Genomic DNA, 17,467 nt, shown 5'->3' on the forward strand with positions numbered 1-17,467 from the left:
CGATGAATTTTGTTGCTTTGTGAAATCGGCCCCAGGCTCACACTCACATCATGATCTGCTTGGCTCATCACATGCCATGCATGCTTTTTATAGAATTTTAGAATACTATGAACGGCTGTTGTATTGCAAAGGTGAAAAAGAGTCAAAAGAGACAAATTCTTTAGGCAAAAAAAACAAGGAACTAAAGCTTTTTTTTCTTTTTCTAAAATAGTAAAAAAGAAAAGGAGGCAGTGGTTAAAAAGGAGGCGGGTATGGGATGAGAAATTTGTTTCTTATTTTACTTGGCCTTAGTATACAAGAATATATGAGCCTACAAATTATTAAAATCTACAAATTACACAGGGGCTATTCATAGAGCTGATTAAAGACATTGGACACTATGTACTTGTGAGCTCAATCGGTCGTTGAATGTGCAAGATAATAATGAAAGAAAAAAATGCCCTTGTCACACAAAGTTGTGTGCTTTCAGATGCTTGATTTCGGTCAAATTTGTGGAAAATAACTTTTTTATCAAAAACTACATTACTTCAGAGGGAGCCGTTTCTCACAATGGATTATACTATCAATCTCTCCCCATTACTCGTTACCAAGAAAGGTTTTATGCTAATAATTATTTTGAGTAATTACCAATATAGTGTCCACTGCCTTTAAGCAAATGTTGCTTTTAAAACTGTTTTCTAGTAGGCAAAATAAGCACGAAACCAGTTACAGATGGTGTATGTGAAATGGTAACGTCGCCGGTGCCTCATAACCACAGCTTACTGTAAGCAAATCAAAAGAATAACCTGAAGGCGCTTTATGAAGGCGCATTCACACACACTCAATTCTTCTTGATCGCTTATGAAATATACTTATGCTTATGCAAATGTTTCTGTCTGCTATACATGCATTACAAAATACAAATTTGCTAAGTAGTAAACAGCTTTATGAAATTTGACCCAGACACAAAATTTACACCAAAATATTGCAGGATATTAATAAAAAACACACAATCACAACATAAACATAATGACTCAACAACTATTTCATGTCTCAAACTGCAGCATTTTGTGGGCAGTGAATATTATTGGAAAGTTCATTGAATTGACTGATGGAAAGTTTGTATGCTTAAAAAAAAATAACATTATAAACTTGAAACTTGAATACTGTGTTTTATTCCTGATGTTTTTTGACAAAATTGAAAGAAATTTAAAATGTGACCATTTGGTCAAAATAGGGACTTTTTGTACATGTAAAATAAATAAATAAATACAAATACTCGTAGATTTTACCTCAAATAAATTTTGCTTAAACAAAACAAGTTCTCTTTACGCGAGAAAATTCATTATTGTTTTGTTCTTTCTTGGCTCTCAATTATGAATGAAAAACAATTATCTTCAACATAATCCACTGTAATAAAAAGCATTTTGATAAAACAGAGGGTGTAACAAACATGACCAAATCAGTTTGATCAAATTATCAGTACTACCGCAACATCTTACTTTGAATTAAAGCTACGTATAAATTACTCTAGGAGTATTTTTAATGCCTGTGTGTCAATTGATCCATTGAACACTGTACGAGGCTCTATTTTAAAGGCATTGTATTTGAGAAAGCAGGAATTAAAATTCATTTTTCATTCAGAAAAATATAAAAGTAAAAAAGGGGCAGGTGAAATAAATCCTTTATTCTGACATGATTGAAACAATAGAAAATGGAGAATGCCGAGTTCATTCCGTGTCTGCTGAGCACACCAGTGGATAGTACCATGTGACATGCTTGATGGCAAAATTAACCAGAGCCCAATGTCATGGGGCTGCTTACCAAAGAATTCTGTGCTTACACCATGCCTCATCCCACAGAAGAACGCACATTACCAGGTGTTGTAAGAGTAAAATTGTTTGGTAAGCAGCTGGATGAAATTTGGGTTTAGGCTAGACCAATGGGACAGCATAAATTTGCTATCCAGCAAAAAATGGCAGCCGGCATGAATTGCCTCAAAGTGGTTACACAAAGATAACACACACACACACACAACATTAAACCAAGTTCTTTTTCCATAGATTGAATGAACACCTAAGGCACGCAGCGGGCATATCCTAAGAACACTCCATTGTTGAATTGTTCAAACTCGATGCATGATAATGTTGGAGTTTATGTCTTTAAATATCTAACAGTCTTAACTCTAGTCTTAATTCTCTTTATCGTCATCACTCCGCGGGGACAGGATGTCAGTCCGAGCGCTGAGTGGGGCTTCCCCAAGCAAGGCGTCCATCTGAAGCTTCTGGTTGTCCCCAAGCTCGTCCAAACGGCGACGGAGGTACGATAAGTCCTCATTATGAAGTCTTGTCTGCGAGGGGGATAAAATGAGAATCTTATGACTTTTGGTTCATCTTGAAAAGGGGAGAGAGAGACATTTTCCTAGACATCAGACATGGAGGACATGTGGTGATTTGTAGAAGTCTGAACAATATCAATGTCGACTACATTTTACAGATGTCTTCTGACAAAACTCTATTTTCTTTTATTGTCCAGAAGCTAAATTTGACCCCATAATATATACAATGGCTTTTATCTGTTGCCTATAGACAACATGCACTGTTGTCTCTTTCATGAAAAGAAAAATGAACGAGTTATTAGTATTTGATCATGATACGCATTTGAGCGCATCAATGCGCTATTTACAAACATTAAAATTCTAGAATATAGAATATCTAAAAAATAACTTATGCTACACACAAAAAAATGTTTACAAAAATGCAGGAACAATAAAAGTTAAAAAGTACCAAATGCGGCCCATCTCAACAAACTCAACTCAAACATCCATATATTTGACTAATTACCAAATTCATTTTAATTAATTCTTTACCTGGTCAGTGGCCATCTTGGGTGGAAATGGAGTAGATGTCTCTATGGGGCCCGAGGCATCAATAAGGGGCAGAGTGGCATTGGCACCAGCTAGGAGGCTCCTGAACTCTGTGTGGCGTCGCTGGAGGTCTCGCAATCGCTGAACCGCCCTGGCATAAGTCTGCTTAGGAATCTGATTTCTGTTCAGGAAGCAAAACAATTCAAGTGTTTAGCAAAATATATTGTATTTAGCAAAATATATAGTAGGGAACCAGTCAGAAACAGTATACATTATATTGTACTAATTTGGCTGGTAACCTGTCTATTGCGAAGCTTATTTTAGGAGGTTATTTAAACAGGTTCAGTGAAAGTGTTCGTTTCACAGTAAGGAAGAACATGAATTGACCCCTTGCACGCATATCACACGCGGCGACCAACGCCATGCTCACCATGTTGGTGGGCAGTTAGGTTTACGTGTATTAACGCCGCGTCGCCTAAAATGCACACTTTCACTGCATAAAGCGCAACATAGTTAATATAAAAACGCACAGTGAAATTGCCCACCAGTATGGCGCATTCAAGATTTTTCTGCTGATGACGTCAGGTAAAATGGGTCAATAACTGAGACAATGACTTGAGTATCTCTGGCTATGGCTGCTCCAAATGGTTCCACTTGCCATATTCTAGCCTTAGCCACAACCAATGCTGTTGCTGTTGCGTTTCTTGCTATTGGCTCCACTGGAAGTTACTAACCAGACGTAAAAGCTGTCTGTGTGTTTAAGGACGTAAACGAAAAGGCAACAGTAAACTAAATAGTGAACAACTCTACTTGGAGATTCTGTTTCATATAAAAACTTCTGAAACTGTAACTCTGTTTGAAATAAATTAACAGAGAAAAATGGTATGGATGAGTGTTATCTTACTTAAGCGCCTGTTTCTCTAGTTTCAACTCTTCCTTCTTAGCCTGTAATAATTGTACTTTTTCAGTCAGCCTGTCGACCACCTTTTGGTACTTCCTTTTTTTCTGCAGGAGAAACACAAACAAAAAACGAGGAAGGGGTTACCACAAAAAATCCTTCATAACATCCCATGGTCTCCAAGAAACCCCTGTAAAGCAATCACATCGTTTTGAAATATAATGCAAAAATGCCTTTTATACATATTTGAAATTAAGCTATAAATTTCAAGTTAGTGTTTGATGAAAATTCTCAGGTCAAATTAATATGAAAGTAACTATAATGCCTTTTATTTTAACTTTACTTCAAATTTGAAAGTTTATTTAATCTTCATAAAGCCTTGTTCGTACGTCATGCAAATTTGAAGCCAATTATGAAGTCCCAATTTAGCAAAGAACAATTTGCTCAAGTTAAAGGCACTGTACGCTATTGGTAATTACTCAAAATGTTAGCATAAAAACTTACTTGGTAACAAGCAATTGAGAGCTGTTGGTAGTATAAAACATTGTGAGAAATGGCTCCCTCTGAGGTTATGTAGTTTTCAAGAAAGAAGTAATTTTCTACTAAAATAGTTTCCCCGAATGTATGTAATATTCAAGACCTGAGAATAAGATTTTGAGGTCCCGAAATCAAGCATCTGAAAGCACACAACTTCGAGGGACAAGGGTGTTTTTTCTATGCTTATTATCTCGCAACTTCGACAACCTATTAGTTTCAAATTGTCACAGGTTTGTTCATATGTTGAGATACACCAAGTGAGAAGACTGGTCTTTGACATTACCAAAGGTGTCCAGTGTCTTTAAAAGGTGCTTGAACTATGAACTGGGCTTTAGATGTCTAGAGAAGGTCAATAAACCAAAATACAACCACAGTTGAAACAGCAGGGTTATCAAGCTACCTTTCGGTGTATCTGTGCCACTTCTTCTGTCTTCTGATGCCCCGCCCTAATCTCCGCATCCAGCTCTTCCACCCTCCTCTCCAGCTGCCCCCTCTCATCACCCCAGGAGGCCCTCTGTTGCTCCAGCCTTGCCACTGACATCTCGGTAGACCTCTCCGTCTCAAGCCGTGCCGTCCTGACTTCATCCCTCAGCATGTTGGTGGTGGTCTTAAGGCGGTCATTCTCAGAGGTCAGCTCTTGTTCCATGGCTTGTATGCTGTGAAGCTCCATAGTGGTCTGTTGGAGTTGTTGCTGGAGGTCATTGCATTGGGATTGTTGCTTGTCTAGGTCTTCAGCGAGGGTGTTACGGTGATCTATTTTAGCCCTGTATGATGTTGCACAACAAACTGATCAGGGGCCGATTTCAGAAAGCAACAAAATTTATCAAAAGATAAATTGATGGTAATACCATAGTGATTTGTATTGTGACATCACACTTAACTTGGCGACTCTGATTGATTTGCAGCCAAGATCAATCGTAGCTCTTTGTGAAATTGAGCTCAAGGCCCAATTTCATAAAGCTGTAAATGACAAATATCTTTGCAAAGCAAATTTAGTTGGCCACCAGTTAGCGTGGACGATACCACGATATTATCGAAAACCGCGATACCACTTTTTAGATGATTATGATATCGTCTTGGTTTTTTGTTAATCAAATTTTGGTAAATCACGGTTTTGATGAAGTATCAGATGCCCTCCCTAATTGAGACGATCTTGCAACAACAATATAAAATCCCAGACCAGACCACAAGATTCCCAAATTGATCCAAACTGACCGGTTTCTTAAAAAATAACAAAAAATAACATCATCAAAGACTTTAGCACTCAGGCGGTCTCACACAGACACTACAGAAGTAACACAATTGTATCATTTACCTCCCCTGTGTGGTGGAGATTATGCCGCCAATTGCAGACCACATTGGGATCATATTATACAAAACACAACCCATTGAGAACCGTTTGGGAATGATGCAGTCACCTCTCGTGCATTATGGATGCTTATTGGTTAACTAGAATGAAATGGGCGGGATCTAATTAAATATGCCCACAGTCATGCACAGTAGGCACTTTAAAAGACACTTAAATGTGTGTGTAACTAACTAAAAGGCCCAGGTTTTCACACCATGGATGGAAGTACTACCGAAAAATGTATACCTCCATTGAATTCTTTACAGGTTTAAAGTGCTCTCTACCTTCCTACGAATGTCAGAATTTTAGACTTCAAAAATAGTTTACGATATCATCGAATATCGCAATATTTTTTTGATGGTATATTGAGGATTAAAAAAAAGCAATATTGCCCCAGGCTTAGTCCCAGCCACAACAATGCAAACTTAAAGTAGTTTATGCTGGGAACCTGTGTCTGCTGAGCAATACTATCTGTGCTTGGCAAGTTGTGCTTAAAGTCTTTACGAAATTGAGCCCAGTTAATCAACACCCTTGTGCCTACTGCTGTTCTCTCCTACCACACACAATGGGTTCAATGAGAACCATCAGGAGGGTTTAGTTTAATACTCAAATCAAAAAGGTATCTCCATTTTCCGTCTTGTACCTGAGTGTAAGCAAATCCTTTTCCGCCTGATCTCTTCTCTGATTGGCTGATTTGAGAAGCTCCTCCCATCTTTCCTTTTCGGCGTGCTTCTGGGAATCTTCCTCTATCTTCAGCTTGTCAAACTCATGGATTCTCGCCTCAAGATCCAAACTGAAGATAAAATAACACAAAATAATCTCAGCCAACAGAACTATTTCATCTTGCAATCAAGGTTATGACACACACATCTACAATTTGGAAAAATGTAAAGTGTTTTCAGCATGTCGTAGTTGGTATTACTTACTTTTGTTGTTCTAGTTTAGTAATCTTTTCCCATTCCTCCTCTCTAGCTGACTGGATGCGACGTGTTGCCTCTTTCTCTCTCTCAGCAATGGCCGACGTCTGCATCTCGGCCGACTTCTTGTATACCTCAAGATTGGACTGACAGCCTGTTGAAGGTAAGTACACTCTTATTAGTTCATGCTAATTTTCCTGTAGAAAAAATAACCATGTATACAAGGAATGCAAACAAAGATAATTTAACCCAATAAAGAACTAAAGGGACACTTGTCATACTCGGCTGGGAGCTGGGAGTACACACAAAAACTTTTTACCAGACAGTGCTACAAACAAGGAACATGATCTTGATCTTCCAGCTTCTTGGTATGTCCCTGCTCCTCCCATACAGACACCTGTGGCTTGTCATTTACTCTAAGCCCAGGGCCAAAACGTACTCATTCATAGACCCTCATCAGATGGTTTCAATATTTTATTGCTTGCCATGGTGGAGTTCTTGCACGTGCATGTCATGCACAAACATTAGAAAATGCATGAACATGTGCTACGAAACACAATGCTGGATGACACTAGGCTTTCGGTCTTTCGTGTGCGTAGTACTCAAGCATTACAGATTTTCTTTATTGCCACAGAAAAAGGTCCTATAGCATACCTGAAAACATTGAAACCCTCAGAAATAGGAACACCATTTTTGCGAGTTGACAGATAGTTGTGCAAGTAATACTTATTACGTATACATACAAATAATGTAGTACAAATGTACAAAAATCATTGGTTACTCCAAGAAAATCTCTACTGTCGCAAGCAAATGGCACCTTCCTTTGACAAACGTTTTTTATCTTGTTCATTGCTGTCTCTTGTCAAAAATAGGAATGCTCTGATTTTTAGCAGCCTGTTATCACAAAAATCTGGCTGATTCTATTTAAATTTCAACAGTTGACAGGTGTGCTAACCAAACGTAACTACTAACCTTCCAACTCGTTGGCCAAAACATCCCTCTCCCTTTCAAGTTCTCCTTTACTCCTGACCATCTCCATCCTCAACTCGGTTACCTCCATCTTCCGCTGGTGGAGTGCCTCCTCCAGCTGACCTCTCAGTTCCATGGTCCGTTTCTCGGCATCATGGGCCTTGGTTGACAGCGCCCTCTGCCCGTCGATGGTAGATACCAGATCCTTCTCCAGCTGCTCAATATGCAGTTTCAATGATTCTTTCTCCGTCTAAAAAAATACACAGTTTGTTTTGATAGAGTTGTCAAAACTATTTATAAAATAACATAAATATTTTGTACATAAAAAAGATGTAATTTTTAGGCAATGAGCTATTTAATGTTTACACCATGAAAGTCATAGATTCATGAAAACCACAAGAAATCAAACTATGTCAAGCTTCTCAAGCCTGCATCAAGTCACACTTTTCTCCCAGACCTGGAATGCACTCCATCAGAGAATCTGACTCTTTATGCATATTCAAGAAGTATAGCAACAATTATTCATAAATACCTCAGACAGTTTTGCTATTCCTATTGGTGGAGAGCACGTCACGTGGGTGTGTATAAACCTTTGTTTATGACCAGTAAAAAAAGTGTTAAAACATTGGCGTGACACGCGAGCTTGCACCCGTGATTATAAGACAGTTTCTTCATTCCTATTGGTCGAGAGCAACGGCCGGAACAGTTGTGCCACATCACGCGATACGCACGACGCGCACAGCATTCCCTTATAAGGAGTTGTTTACCCAAGGGCGGCGGAGGGCTTTACCATTTCATAGCTGGAGGAGTGTTGTGTTGAAAGAAATCATTTAACAATTATAATTTTTGCATTTATTTTACTTTTTGACCAAAAACGGTTGATGTTTTTGACCAAAAAGGTATTTATGAATGGGAATCAAATTGTGTTGAATCGGTTTTCAACTAGTGGTTTAAACCCGCCGAGGCCTGGTTCTTGATAATTTACCTTAACTTCGTTTCGGTAAAGGTATCAAGATCCAGGTCTCGTTGGGATTAAACCACTAGTTGAAAACCTCTTCACAACACATTGATTCCCTTATTGATACCCAATGCAGCAGTCCTACATCTTATGCGCTGAGTTCTAAATGAATTGACCCAAATATGAATACTGTACATGTATGTATTTATATCAGACTGGATGAGGATTTGTTATTCTTCTGGTTTTTGAAAGATCTGTCTCTAAAGCTGAAAGAGATATGAAGTACCAAGAAGAGAAAAAAGAAACTGCCAAAATTTATAGATTTCCTTTTTTGACAGTGTAGACAGTTCAGTACATAAATTCCTTGTTATTAAAACCAGCGTTTACTGCACAAAAAACCGAACCAACCCCTTTTTCAAGATTTGCATATTTTCTCCACTCACACCCTTGAATCAAGACTAACCTCTAGTGCCTTAATTGTAGCTACATGTTCTGTTAGTTGTCGTGTCTGCAATCTTGATACGTGGTCAGATTGTAACCCTGTCTGTTCCCTCTGGGCTCTGATCTCCTCTAATTCACTCAACAGCCCTACAATAAAAAAAAATAACAGTAGTATTTATCAACTTGACAACAAATTCTTATGGTATAAAAATGATAACCATGACATTTATTTTTAGTGTTTTTTGTGTGATTTGGATGGCCTGTTGAATGATACAACTATCTTGCAAATACAAGCATTTAAAAGTATTGTTTAAACTGCAAGTCCTAATGAGCCAAGCCTTCCAAAATTCAAATTGCAATATATCCACTAGACAAAATGTTTTGTAACTCAGAACTTTGACCCCACCAACAAATATTTGAACCAGAAGCTTTTTAACTTCATATTTGCTGCACAACAAATTAGGGGAAAATTTAAAATTGAAAAGCATAAAACTATTAACAGAGTAACTTTATTAATGAGTATGCAGATTTTAAAACAATTGACTTATCCAGTTATGAGTTTACGGGAACAATGGCTATTGCTGGACTCAACTAGCAGTCAAGAGGCAAGAGGGTGTTTTGAACCTCGGCAGTTTGTATTCTCATTGATCAGGCCTTACCTTTGACCTTGAGGTGAAGCTGCGCATTATCACGTTGCAGGGTGCGGACGCGTTGTCCATCATGGCTGTTGTCCTGACTGAACTTTGCAATTATGGCCTCCTTGTCTTTGTGTAGATTTTCAATCTGTCATGAAATCAATAAATTTAAACCAACGTTCCCTTTTACGTAAAAAAACAACCTGGTGGTAACTTTTTGGCCCATTTTCATAAAGCTGTTTAGCAGAGCTTACTGCTTAACAAATTTCTTTGCTAAGCAAAAATTAGTGGGGCACCAGTCGCGACCATGTTGGCTGGTAATTTGTTTTTGCTAAGCACAATTTTCATGTACTTAGCAGGTTTTTGTGCTTACATGTATGAAATTGCAAAACAATGAAACCGTCCCTATAAACAATGGAAAAAAGAAGAATTTGAAATGAAAGCTGGGTAAACACTGACCTCGGTCTCATACTGTAATTTCATCTCTTCCATGATGCGTTTATGCTCTGCTGTCTCATGCTCGTACTCCGATTTGAGAAATGAGTGTTCATAACGTAGCTTGTTGTACTCACTACGGTAGTGCTCTAGCTCCTCATCCAATTTGCCGAACCGTTCCCGAAAAGGTTCCTCCAGATTCTCGGCGATCTGTACCTTCATAACTTCCAGTTTCTCTGGGGTTATGGCCTGAGAGGAAACAGCAAGAGTTGACATGCATAGTCATGACTGGTCATTGGTGACGTAACTTTAATTCTAGGAACTAAAATGTATAAAGCAGTCATAATCTAAGTTTTTTTTAAAGCAAATACACCAGCCTAAAGAATAAGACGGTGGAAAGAAATTGAAAACAAAAATCTCTAAACAAACACACCATGCAGTAAATAAAGAGCTATCTGGTAGATTGTTGAGCCCATTGTTTCACCATCTAAAACCGTCATACAGGAATTTTTGAATGGTTTCAAGTGCTCAATCTTTCATTAAAAAGCATGCATAAACTTTGCATTAAGTTAAATTACACTAATTTAGGTTTCAAAATCTGCTTTTGTTTGCTGCATTCTGTTCAAATGAAACTGTAAAAGAAATGACATTCAATAGAAAGGTTAAATGTCAACGTCAGTCGAACCTGAGTTTTAAGTTCCTCCAGTTCTGTGATCTTCTCTGCCAGTTCTCGGCTTGCCCTCGCCATAAGGGACTGAAATCGAGTCTCCATGGCGCCACTTTCTTCCTTTGTTTGTTCGATATCTCGCTGCTGACGACGATAGTCATCCTGAAGTCTAGGAAAACACCACAGAAAAACAACATCAATCAATTTTTTTGTACATAAATATATGTGGCGTACAAAATCTGATTACTCTGAAGTAACGTAGTTTTCGAGACAGAAGTAAATTTCCACGAATTTGATTTTGAGACCTCAGATTTAGAATTTGAGGTCTCGAAATCAAGCATCTGAAAGCACACAACTTCGTGTGACAAGGGTATTTTTTCTTTCATTATTATTTTGCAACTTCGACAACCGATTGAGCTCAAATTATCACAGGTTCTGTTTGTTATTTTATGCATATGTTGAGATACAGCAAGTGAGAAGACTGGTTTTTGACAATTACCAATAGTGTCCAGTGTCTTTAAAGACAAATTGACAGGTTGGTTGATGACATTCATTTTGAAAATTCTTGCCATTACTTGTTAAATAATCACAAGTATTACTGTGCAGATCTACTTCATAACAAATTACAGTAATATAATAAATCTGCAATATTGTCATTGATTGGGAGGGTGACTCACTTTGTATGTTCAGCCTTTAATGTTTGGTAATTTGTCTTGTGCGTTTCACAGCGCATTCTCTCGTCTGTGAGCATCTTCTGCAGAGCACCCTCATTGGCTAGTTTTGGCATAGACTGCGATAACCCTGCCTCGTCCAAACCGGATGAGGTCATGGTTGGGAATAGACTGGTCCCTGGGGTTGTCATGGTGATGACATATAAACTGTGTCACCCCTGTCTTCTGCTGTAACATAAAATGTGTTGTTATAATAAGGGAATCAATGTGTGGTGAAGAGGTTTCCAACTAGTGGTTTAATCCCAACGAGGCCTGGTTCTTGATAATTTTACCGAGACGAAGTTGAGGTAAATTATAAAGGACCAGGCCTCAGCGGGTTTAAACCACTAGTTGTAAACCGATTCAACACAATTTGATTCCCATTCATAAATACCTTTTTGGTCAAAAACATCATCACTTTTGGGTCAAAAAGTAAAATAAATGCAAAAATTATAATTGTTAAATGATTTCTTTCAACACAACACCCCTCCAGCTATGAAATGGTAAAGCACTCTGCCGCCCTCGGGTAAACAACTCCTTATAAGGGAATGCTGTGCGCAACTCACGTATCGCGTGGTGTGGCACAACTGTTTCAGCCGTTGCTCTCGACCAATAGGAATGAAGAAACTGTATTATAATAACAGGTGCAAGGTCGCGTGTCACGCCCATGAATTAACACTTTTTACCGGTCATAAACAAAGGTTTATACACACCCACGTGACGCGCTCTCCACCAATAGGAATAGCAAAACTGTCCGAGGTATACCGTATTTATGAATCATAATATCGATAGATCTACATAATGAACTTAGATTTATCAATTGAGCAAACAGTAAACACACAAAAAAAAAATCTTCCCCTTCCAGCTAAACCTTCACAGCAGCCTTCCTAACCACATCAGGCCTCCCCCCCTTACTGCCCGTGTCTGAGGCCCTCTCCACCCCTCCACGCAAACGTTGTTTATCTTTGGAACGATTTGTGCGCACTATATGTGATGCCATGGCGTCGCCCTGAATTGAAGATAGCAACACTGTACATAGTTTTTTTTTAAACTTTGTTTTTGCTGTATGTATTACTCTTCTGTAGGCCTACATCATGACATGCGGCAGAAAAACAACAGTAAGTACCGAGCAGAAAATTGCATTTTTTAAAAGATGTTGTTCAATTTCACTAATCAAAAAGGTAATAGTGCAAGCATTATGCATGTATGCATAAGATTTGAATTTTCAACCTGGGACATTTTTTACTCTTTCGCTCGGTAATCTGGTAAGTTTTTGTGCTTTTTCTTCAAATTATTTCCTCAATGGTGTTTGAGTGATATGTTATTGGTAGGATTCATTAGACATTGAGTTGAGTTGAGGATCAAGTTCGTGTTCCTAGAAAAAGTAGAATTTGTGTCATGATTTTCAAAAGTGATAAAAACGGAGAAAATCTGCTGACTAGCTAGCGAAATTGTACGTGTTTAACAATTTCGCCCTCACACATTACGGAAGCTGCGTAACCCTCCGGCCTGGCGCCCGTCGGGGACCGAGCCGAGAGGGTAGCAAAATTAATAAGCAGTGTTTTTTTAAAAGGCACTACAAATACGAACCTAAGCAGTTAACGCAGTGTCTCGGAAAAACCATCTGTTTTTGTTCCATTTACTTTCAGTATTACTGAAATAATAGAAATTATAAATACCTTAATGCATGATAATTAAATTCCACTGATATTATTGCAATCAACTTGACAAAAAAAGACATTGTTTACCTCGTTAATCTTTCATCTCCTTCATGTCCTTGTCTCAACGTTCGATTGACAACAGTAAATTGCGCATGCGGACTGCCGACTACGAACAAATTTCTGTGTCGACCGCTGGTACCCTACCGCGAAGGTGGCTGATATAGGCTCAAAATCAGGCTACCAGGAAAAGTGCGAGTGCGACCTCTAGTGTTCACAATTAGTCAGTTAAAAAAAAACGGGTGGAGTTTTTCATGTCATGGGGGTTTGTTTACTTTATTTACATCTTAGCAGCTTGTGAATGGGTGTAAAATAGCTGGGTTATTTCGCAGAAGATTATAACAATTCTTTTAATTCCTTAAACAATTTAGTAAAGATTGCGATGAAGCAAGAACTTGTCAGGTTCTTCCTTGAAAACTATAATTATTATTGTACTTTCTGCAAAAACTATGAAAGGTATGAGAGCAGAGCCCATATACACCAACAACGAAAATTGGACAGAATGACAAAATCATGCAATGGAAATAATATTGTAGCTATGTTGTCCTTTCTTTGAGGTTTTAGATGCCGCAAGTAAATTCAGGCCTTGTTATGTGGAAGGCACTAAATACTAAACTCCACAGCGGTTTGGCCCATCGGAGAATACCCGAGCGTAACAACCAGGTCCTAGTATAAACAACCAGGTCCCAGTGGTTAGTCCACTCTTATGTAACAACTCCCCAAACCTGCTGCTACAAATGTACTTGAATAAAGAGGTCTGAAGCAGTACTTGCATCTTTTAGACATGAAATCATTAACAACCAGGTCTTAGTGGTTAGTCCACTCTTATGTAACAACTCCCCAAACCTGCTGCGTGGGGGATCGTCGCGAACCGTGCCGGAATGTTCCGAAAGCACACGAAAAATTCCGAACCGCTGTAGAGGTTAGTTTTTAGTGCCTTCCTTGTTATGTGGTCCAGTGTGAAACAATATTTGCATGGCGCCCTCTCTTGACCTAATAACGCTGATGTGTACTGTTCGCTCGGAATGTGTACTGATGATCAAACTTTTTTGATCCACTGCGCTATTAATAGATGGCAATCAGGCTGATATGCCGACAAAAACTTTATACAGGCATGACCCTTACTTTAGGCATTAACTTGTAAACTTTCTTGCTCTATGCTAATGAGAGTAAAATATACAATCTTTACTAAACAATTAAAAGTTGTCAAGAAACAAACCTGTAGGAGGTGTCAGAACAATTTATGTAGTTATTCTAAGACAAAGAACTAACCAACAGTTAGACTTAAATTAATGTCACAACGAATAGAAAATAAGGTTAAGACGATTATAACTAACTGTTTCATTCTGATATGTTGATTATAACCGACACCCTGTCAGGCAGTGTATAACAACAACACAGCAGTTTTATTGGTCTTTCATCTTGGCAGGTGAAAGAACCGTTTGACAGGAACGTATCTTCAAGGGAAATTATTTATCTGTTAAGATTAGTGTGTCTGAATTTTTAAGCACCTGAAAACTATTTAAAGTTAAGGTTCAATACTGTTGGTCCATTTTTAGACGATACGGTTTTGAAAGTTACCGGACAATAATTTAGTTCGCAGGTGCTACCATTTGGTGAACGGTAAAATATAAAACTAAGCTTATTTAGTACAACTTTACTCTCGATAGGACGAATTTACACTTAAAAAAAAAAAAAAAAATTACACTGTGTTGATTTCTAACCTCCATAGTTTATTGTTGACGTTTTTTTTCACCGGATGAAGATTGCTTGTTGTGGGGGAGGGGGGAGGGGTGTTGTATACGTCGTAAAATTGGACCGCATTGGTTTGTATACATTTAACCGCATGTGGTATACACGCTCATTGGTCACTACATGCGAGTGTAGTGGCGCGCACACACAGTGTGTTTCGCCCAGGGCCTCGATCATCGAACCGACTGTGTGTGTCACCGGTGTAGAGCCAGTCAAGCACGCAAAATACATCGTATGTAGTTTGCATTGGTATTCGGTTTGCAGTCAGTCAATTGACTTGGAACAGTGCCCACGCTCCAGATCGCTGGATTGGCTCGCAGCCCAATTCAACCAGCTGATCGTGTTTGGAAATACTCTGAAACCCAGAAGAAATAAAGAACCACCGTTTCTTGGGAACTGGCCGGCATTTGTTTCTTCAATCCAAACCTGCACACCTCTCTCTTCACCTGATGTTCCACGGATGAAGTAACTTTATTGCCCGGGCCCCTGATTCCACCACCATGTGTTCGTTGAATATAAACACAACTCTCTTTGCCGCAATTGTTTTGCTTTACTTGGCATTAGCGGTTCGTCTTGCTCAAGGATTTAACTTAAGATCACTCCACTTGACATCTCATGGTAAGGAATAAGGAATTTGTCTCCGTAATTACAGTTTGTGGGGAAATACTATGTTCTATTATTTATTGTGCACATCGTGCATCGGCACACTGTGGTACTTTTTTTTTAAAACTTCTTGGAAGACAACTTTTTGACCTCGAAGTTCGACTGGCCATTGATAATTCTCATTCAATAAATAAGCATTAAACCTTGCATGACGACTTTTGTACTTTGGCTGTCAGAAATAAACATTGATCGTGCATGCATTGATTATAGGGTTGATTATAAGCCAAACTTTGATCTAAACAACAGTAGCTGGTGATTTATCTTACATGGCCCCCACGATAGGAACGCCTTTATACATTGAGTGTTTCATAGGTTACATAACATATCAAATCCCTGCGGTAGGTTCCGATTTCTGTTGAATTGCGTGTATTATTATTGCCCGGTTGTGAACAGACTTGGGAGTATTTCATAAGATATTCCTGGACTTTTGTGTCTGAAGTGTTGTAAAAGAGGGGTTTGTTTGGGGTGGGGGGGGGGGGGTGGAATCAAACTTCTATACTTTTAATGAAGTCAACGAATTGAAACATGAAAGGTGATCAGCTGGGATCATCATGCCTATACATGTAGTTTCTTGGAATAAAGTCAACAAAAAAGGCATAGTGTGTATCAGTTGTGGGAGGGGTGTGGGCTGCTGCTTTTACTTGAATAGTTCATTCAGCTGCAACCAAATAGCTGTATGATTGTTAAGCTGAAGCCATCTGGAATTAATACTCATTTGCCCCATCCCTATTAACATCCAGGACCCAGCCGAAACCTGTACAAATCTTACATAATTGAGGCCTATTTTGACCAAATTAAAATCCACCTTTATTCATATTTAAACACTTTAGATGGTTGTGTGCAGGGAATGCCCCCACCTGCTTAGTTGGTTCTTTAGTTTTACAACACTAAACAGTAGCCATTTCATTGAAAAACATGTTTTTGAACTCAAAATGGCAGTGCAACTCTGATGTAGTTGTTGTACATCATGATTGTAGGGTATTTTCCACACTCACCCACTGTTTACTTCTGGTTGAAAATAGCACCTTTGTGATGTGGCCAGGTGTCTTTAAACACTTCAAAAAGATAAATGTTGCCACTTATTTGTTGATGTTTCATTTCACAAGGAGACCGCTTGGAAGGAATATCGGAGTACGAAATCGTCACACCTGTTCGTTTGGATGGTCATACTGGACTCCCATTAGCCTCGGATGTCAAATCTCACCATTTTCAAAAGCGAAGTGTCGCCCCATCGAACTCGGATGGACTTGAGGGCGAAGATGAGCCCCAAGCGACCTTCTTACTCGGGGCTTTTCATCAGCAGTTCCAGCTCAATCTATCCAGGGATAATTCTTTTCTATCCCCTTCTTTCGTCATGGAATTCTTGGGAGATGACAATGAAGATGAGGCAGAGGAATCGGGTACTGTGGCGCCGTTACACTGTTTCTACAGAGGTTCCGTGAATGGTCAAGTGTCTTCATCGGCGGTGTTCAGTCTCTGTGATGGAATGGTAAGTTGATTTTTTTGCAAAACAAATTTAAAACCACAAAGTAAGGTTAAAATTGTTGTATCCAACCATCAACCTTTCACTATACTTTGACTATCATTAATCTTCCTGAAATTTTACCAAAATAGGGCTATATTTAGGGCCATACAGCCCCCAAGTGGCAGTCAGGAAGACCTCTTATAATTTCTGTTGTAATAAATAATAGTTAAATTGCTGAATTTACTGTAATTACTCAGTCCACTGTTCTACATTTTTATACAAAAGTAACAATATTATTTGCATTTTGGCATTCTAATTTAAATTATTTGTCTAAAATTAGTGGATACTTTTGCAAAATGCATAGATCAACACTTTTTTGTGATTTGAGGTGTTTGTGGGGATTTGTGTATTATTTTTTTTAGTATGACATTCTGCTTAAATTATTGTCAAATAATGTATGAAAGAGTTCAACCTTCAATCTTGTTGAAAGATTACTATAAGTTACCTAT

At 38.6% G+C, this 17,467-nt stretch overlaps 2 protein-coding genes across 6 annotated transcripts in view; one reads left to right on the forward strand and one right to left on the reverse strand.

Annotated features, from left to right (window-relative positions):
- Positions 1 to 857: 857 nt before the first annotated feature.
- Positions 858 to 13,186, reverse strand: LOC139954536 (centrosomal protein of 83 kDa-like). Of its 2 annotated transcripts, none has more exons than XM_071954383.1 (13): positions 13,109 to 13,186; positions 11,328 to 11,546; positions 10,669 to 10,819; positions 10,008 to 10,232; positions 9,573 to 9,696; positions 8,936 to 9,060; positions 7,518 to 7,764; positions 6,555 to 6,699; positions 6,272 to 6,421; positions 4,681 to 5,044; positions 3,750 to 3,850; positions 2,849 to 3,026; positions 858 to 2,329 (listed from the first exon to the last, which is right to left on the reverse strand). In XM_071954383.1, the coding sequence occupies exons 2-13, from the start codon at positions 11,510 to 11,512 to the stop codon at positions 2,171 to 2,173; spliced, it is 2,154 nt and encodes a 717-aa protein (XP_071810484.1). In that variant the 5' UTR covers positions 11,513 to 11,546; positions 13,109 to 13,186; the 3' UTR covers positions 858 to 2,170. The 2 variants fall into 2 exon arrangements, with proteins under 2 accessions (XP_071810484.1, XP_071810483.1); XM_071954382.1 differs by having other exon boundaries at positions 11,328 to 11,549; positions 13,109 to 13,173.
- A 1,939-nt stretch (positions 13,187 to 15,125) lies between these two features.
- Positions 15,126 to 17,467, forward strand: part of LOC139954555 (A disintegrin and metalloproteinase with thrombospondin motifs 9-like) — a 190,804-nt gene continuing 188,462 nt past the window's right edge. For all 4 annotated transcript variants that reach the window (XM_071954404.1, XM_071954405.1, XM_071954407.1 and 1 more), the window contains exons 1-2: positions 15,126 to 15,448; positions 16,600 to 16,982. In XM_071954404.1, coding sequence (XP_071810505.1) covers positions 15,331 to 15,448; positions 16,600 to 16,982 — 501 coding nt within the window. In that variant the 5' untranslated portion in view covers positions 15,126 to 15,330. The remainder of the gene's footprint in view (positions 15,449 to 16,599; positions 16,983 to 17,467) is intronic.

This window comes from Asterias amurensis, chromosome 2, assembly GCF_032118995.1.
Source record: "Asterias amurensis chromosome 2, ASM3211899v1".
NCBI classification, from domain to species: domain Eukaryota; kingdom Metazoa; phylum Echinodermata; class Asteroidea; order Forcipulatida; family Asteriidae; genus Asterias; species Asterias amurensis.

What these genes read in the sequence shown, in the direction of transcription:
- LOC139954536 (XM_071954383.1), bottom strand. Translation starts at nt 11,512, where the DNA reads ATGACAACCCCAGGGACCAGTCTATTCCCAACCATGACCTCATCCGGT. An exon ending in ACTAAACTAGAACAACAAAA is followed by an intron (nt 6,422 to 6,554) that starts GTAAGTAATACC and finishes TTTTATCTTCAG; the next exon opens with TTTGGATCTTGAGGCGAGAA. An exon ending in CTAGAGAAACAGGCGCTTAA is followed by an intron (nt 3,027 to 3,749) that starts GTAAGATAACAC and finishes CTTCCTGAACAG; the next exon opens with AAATCAGATTCCTAAGCAGA.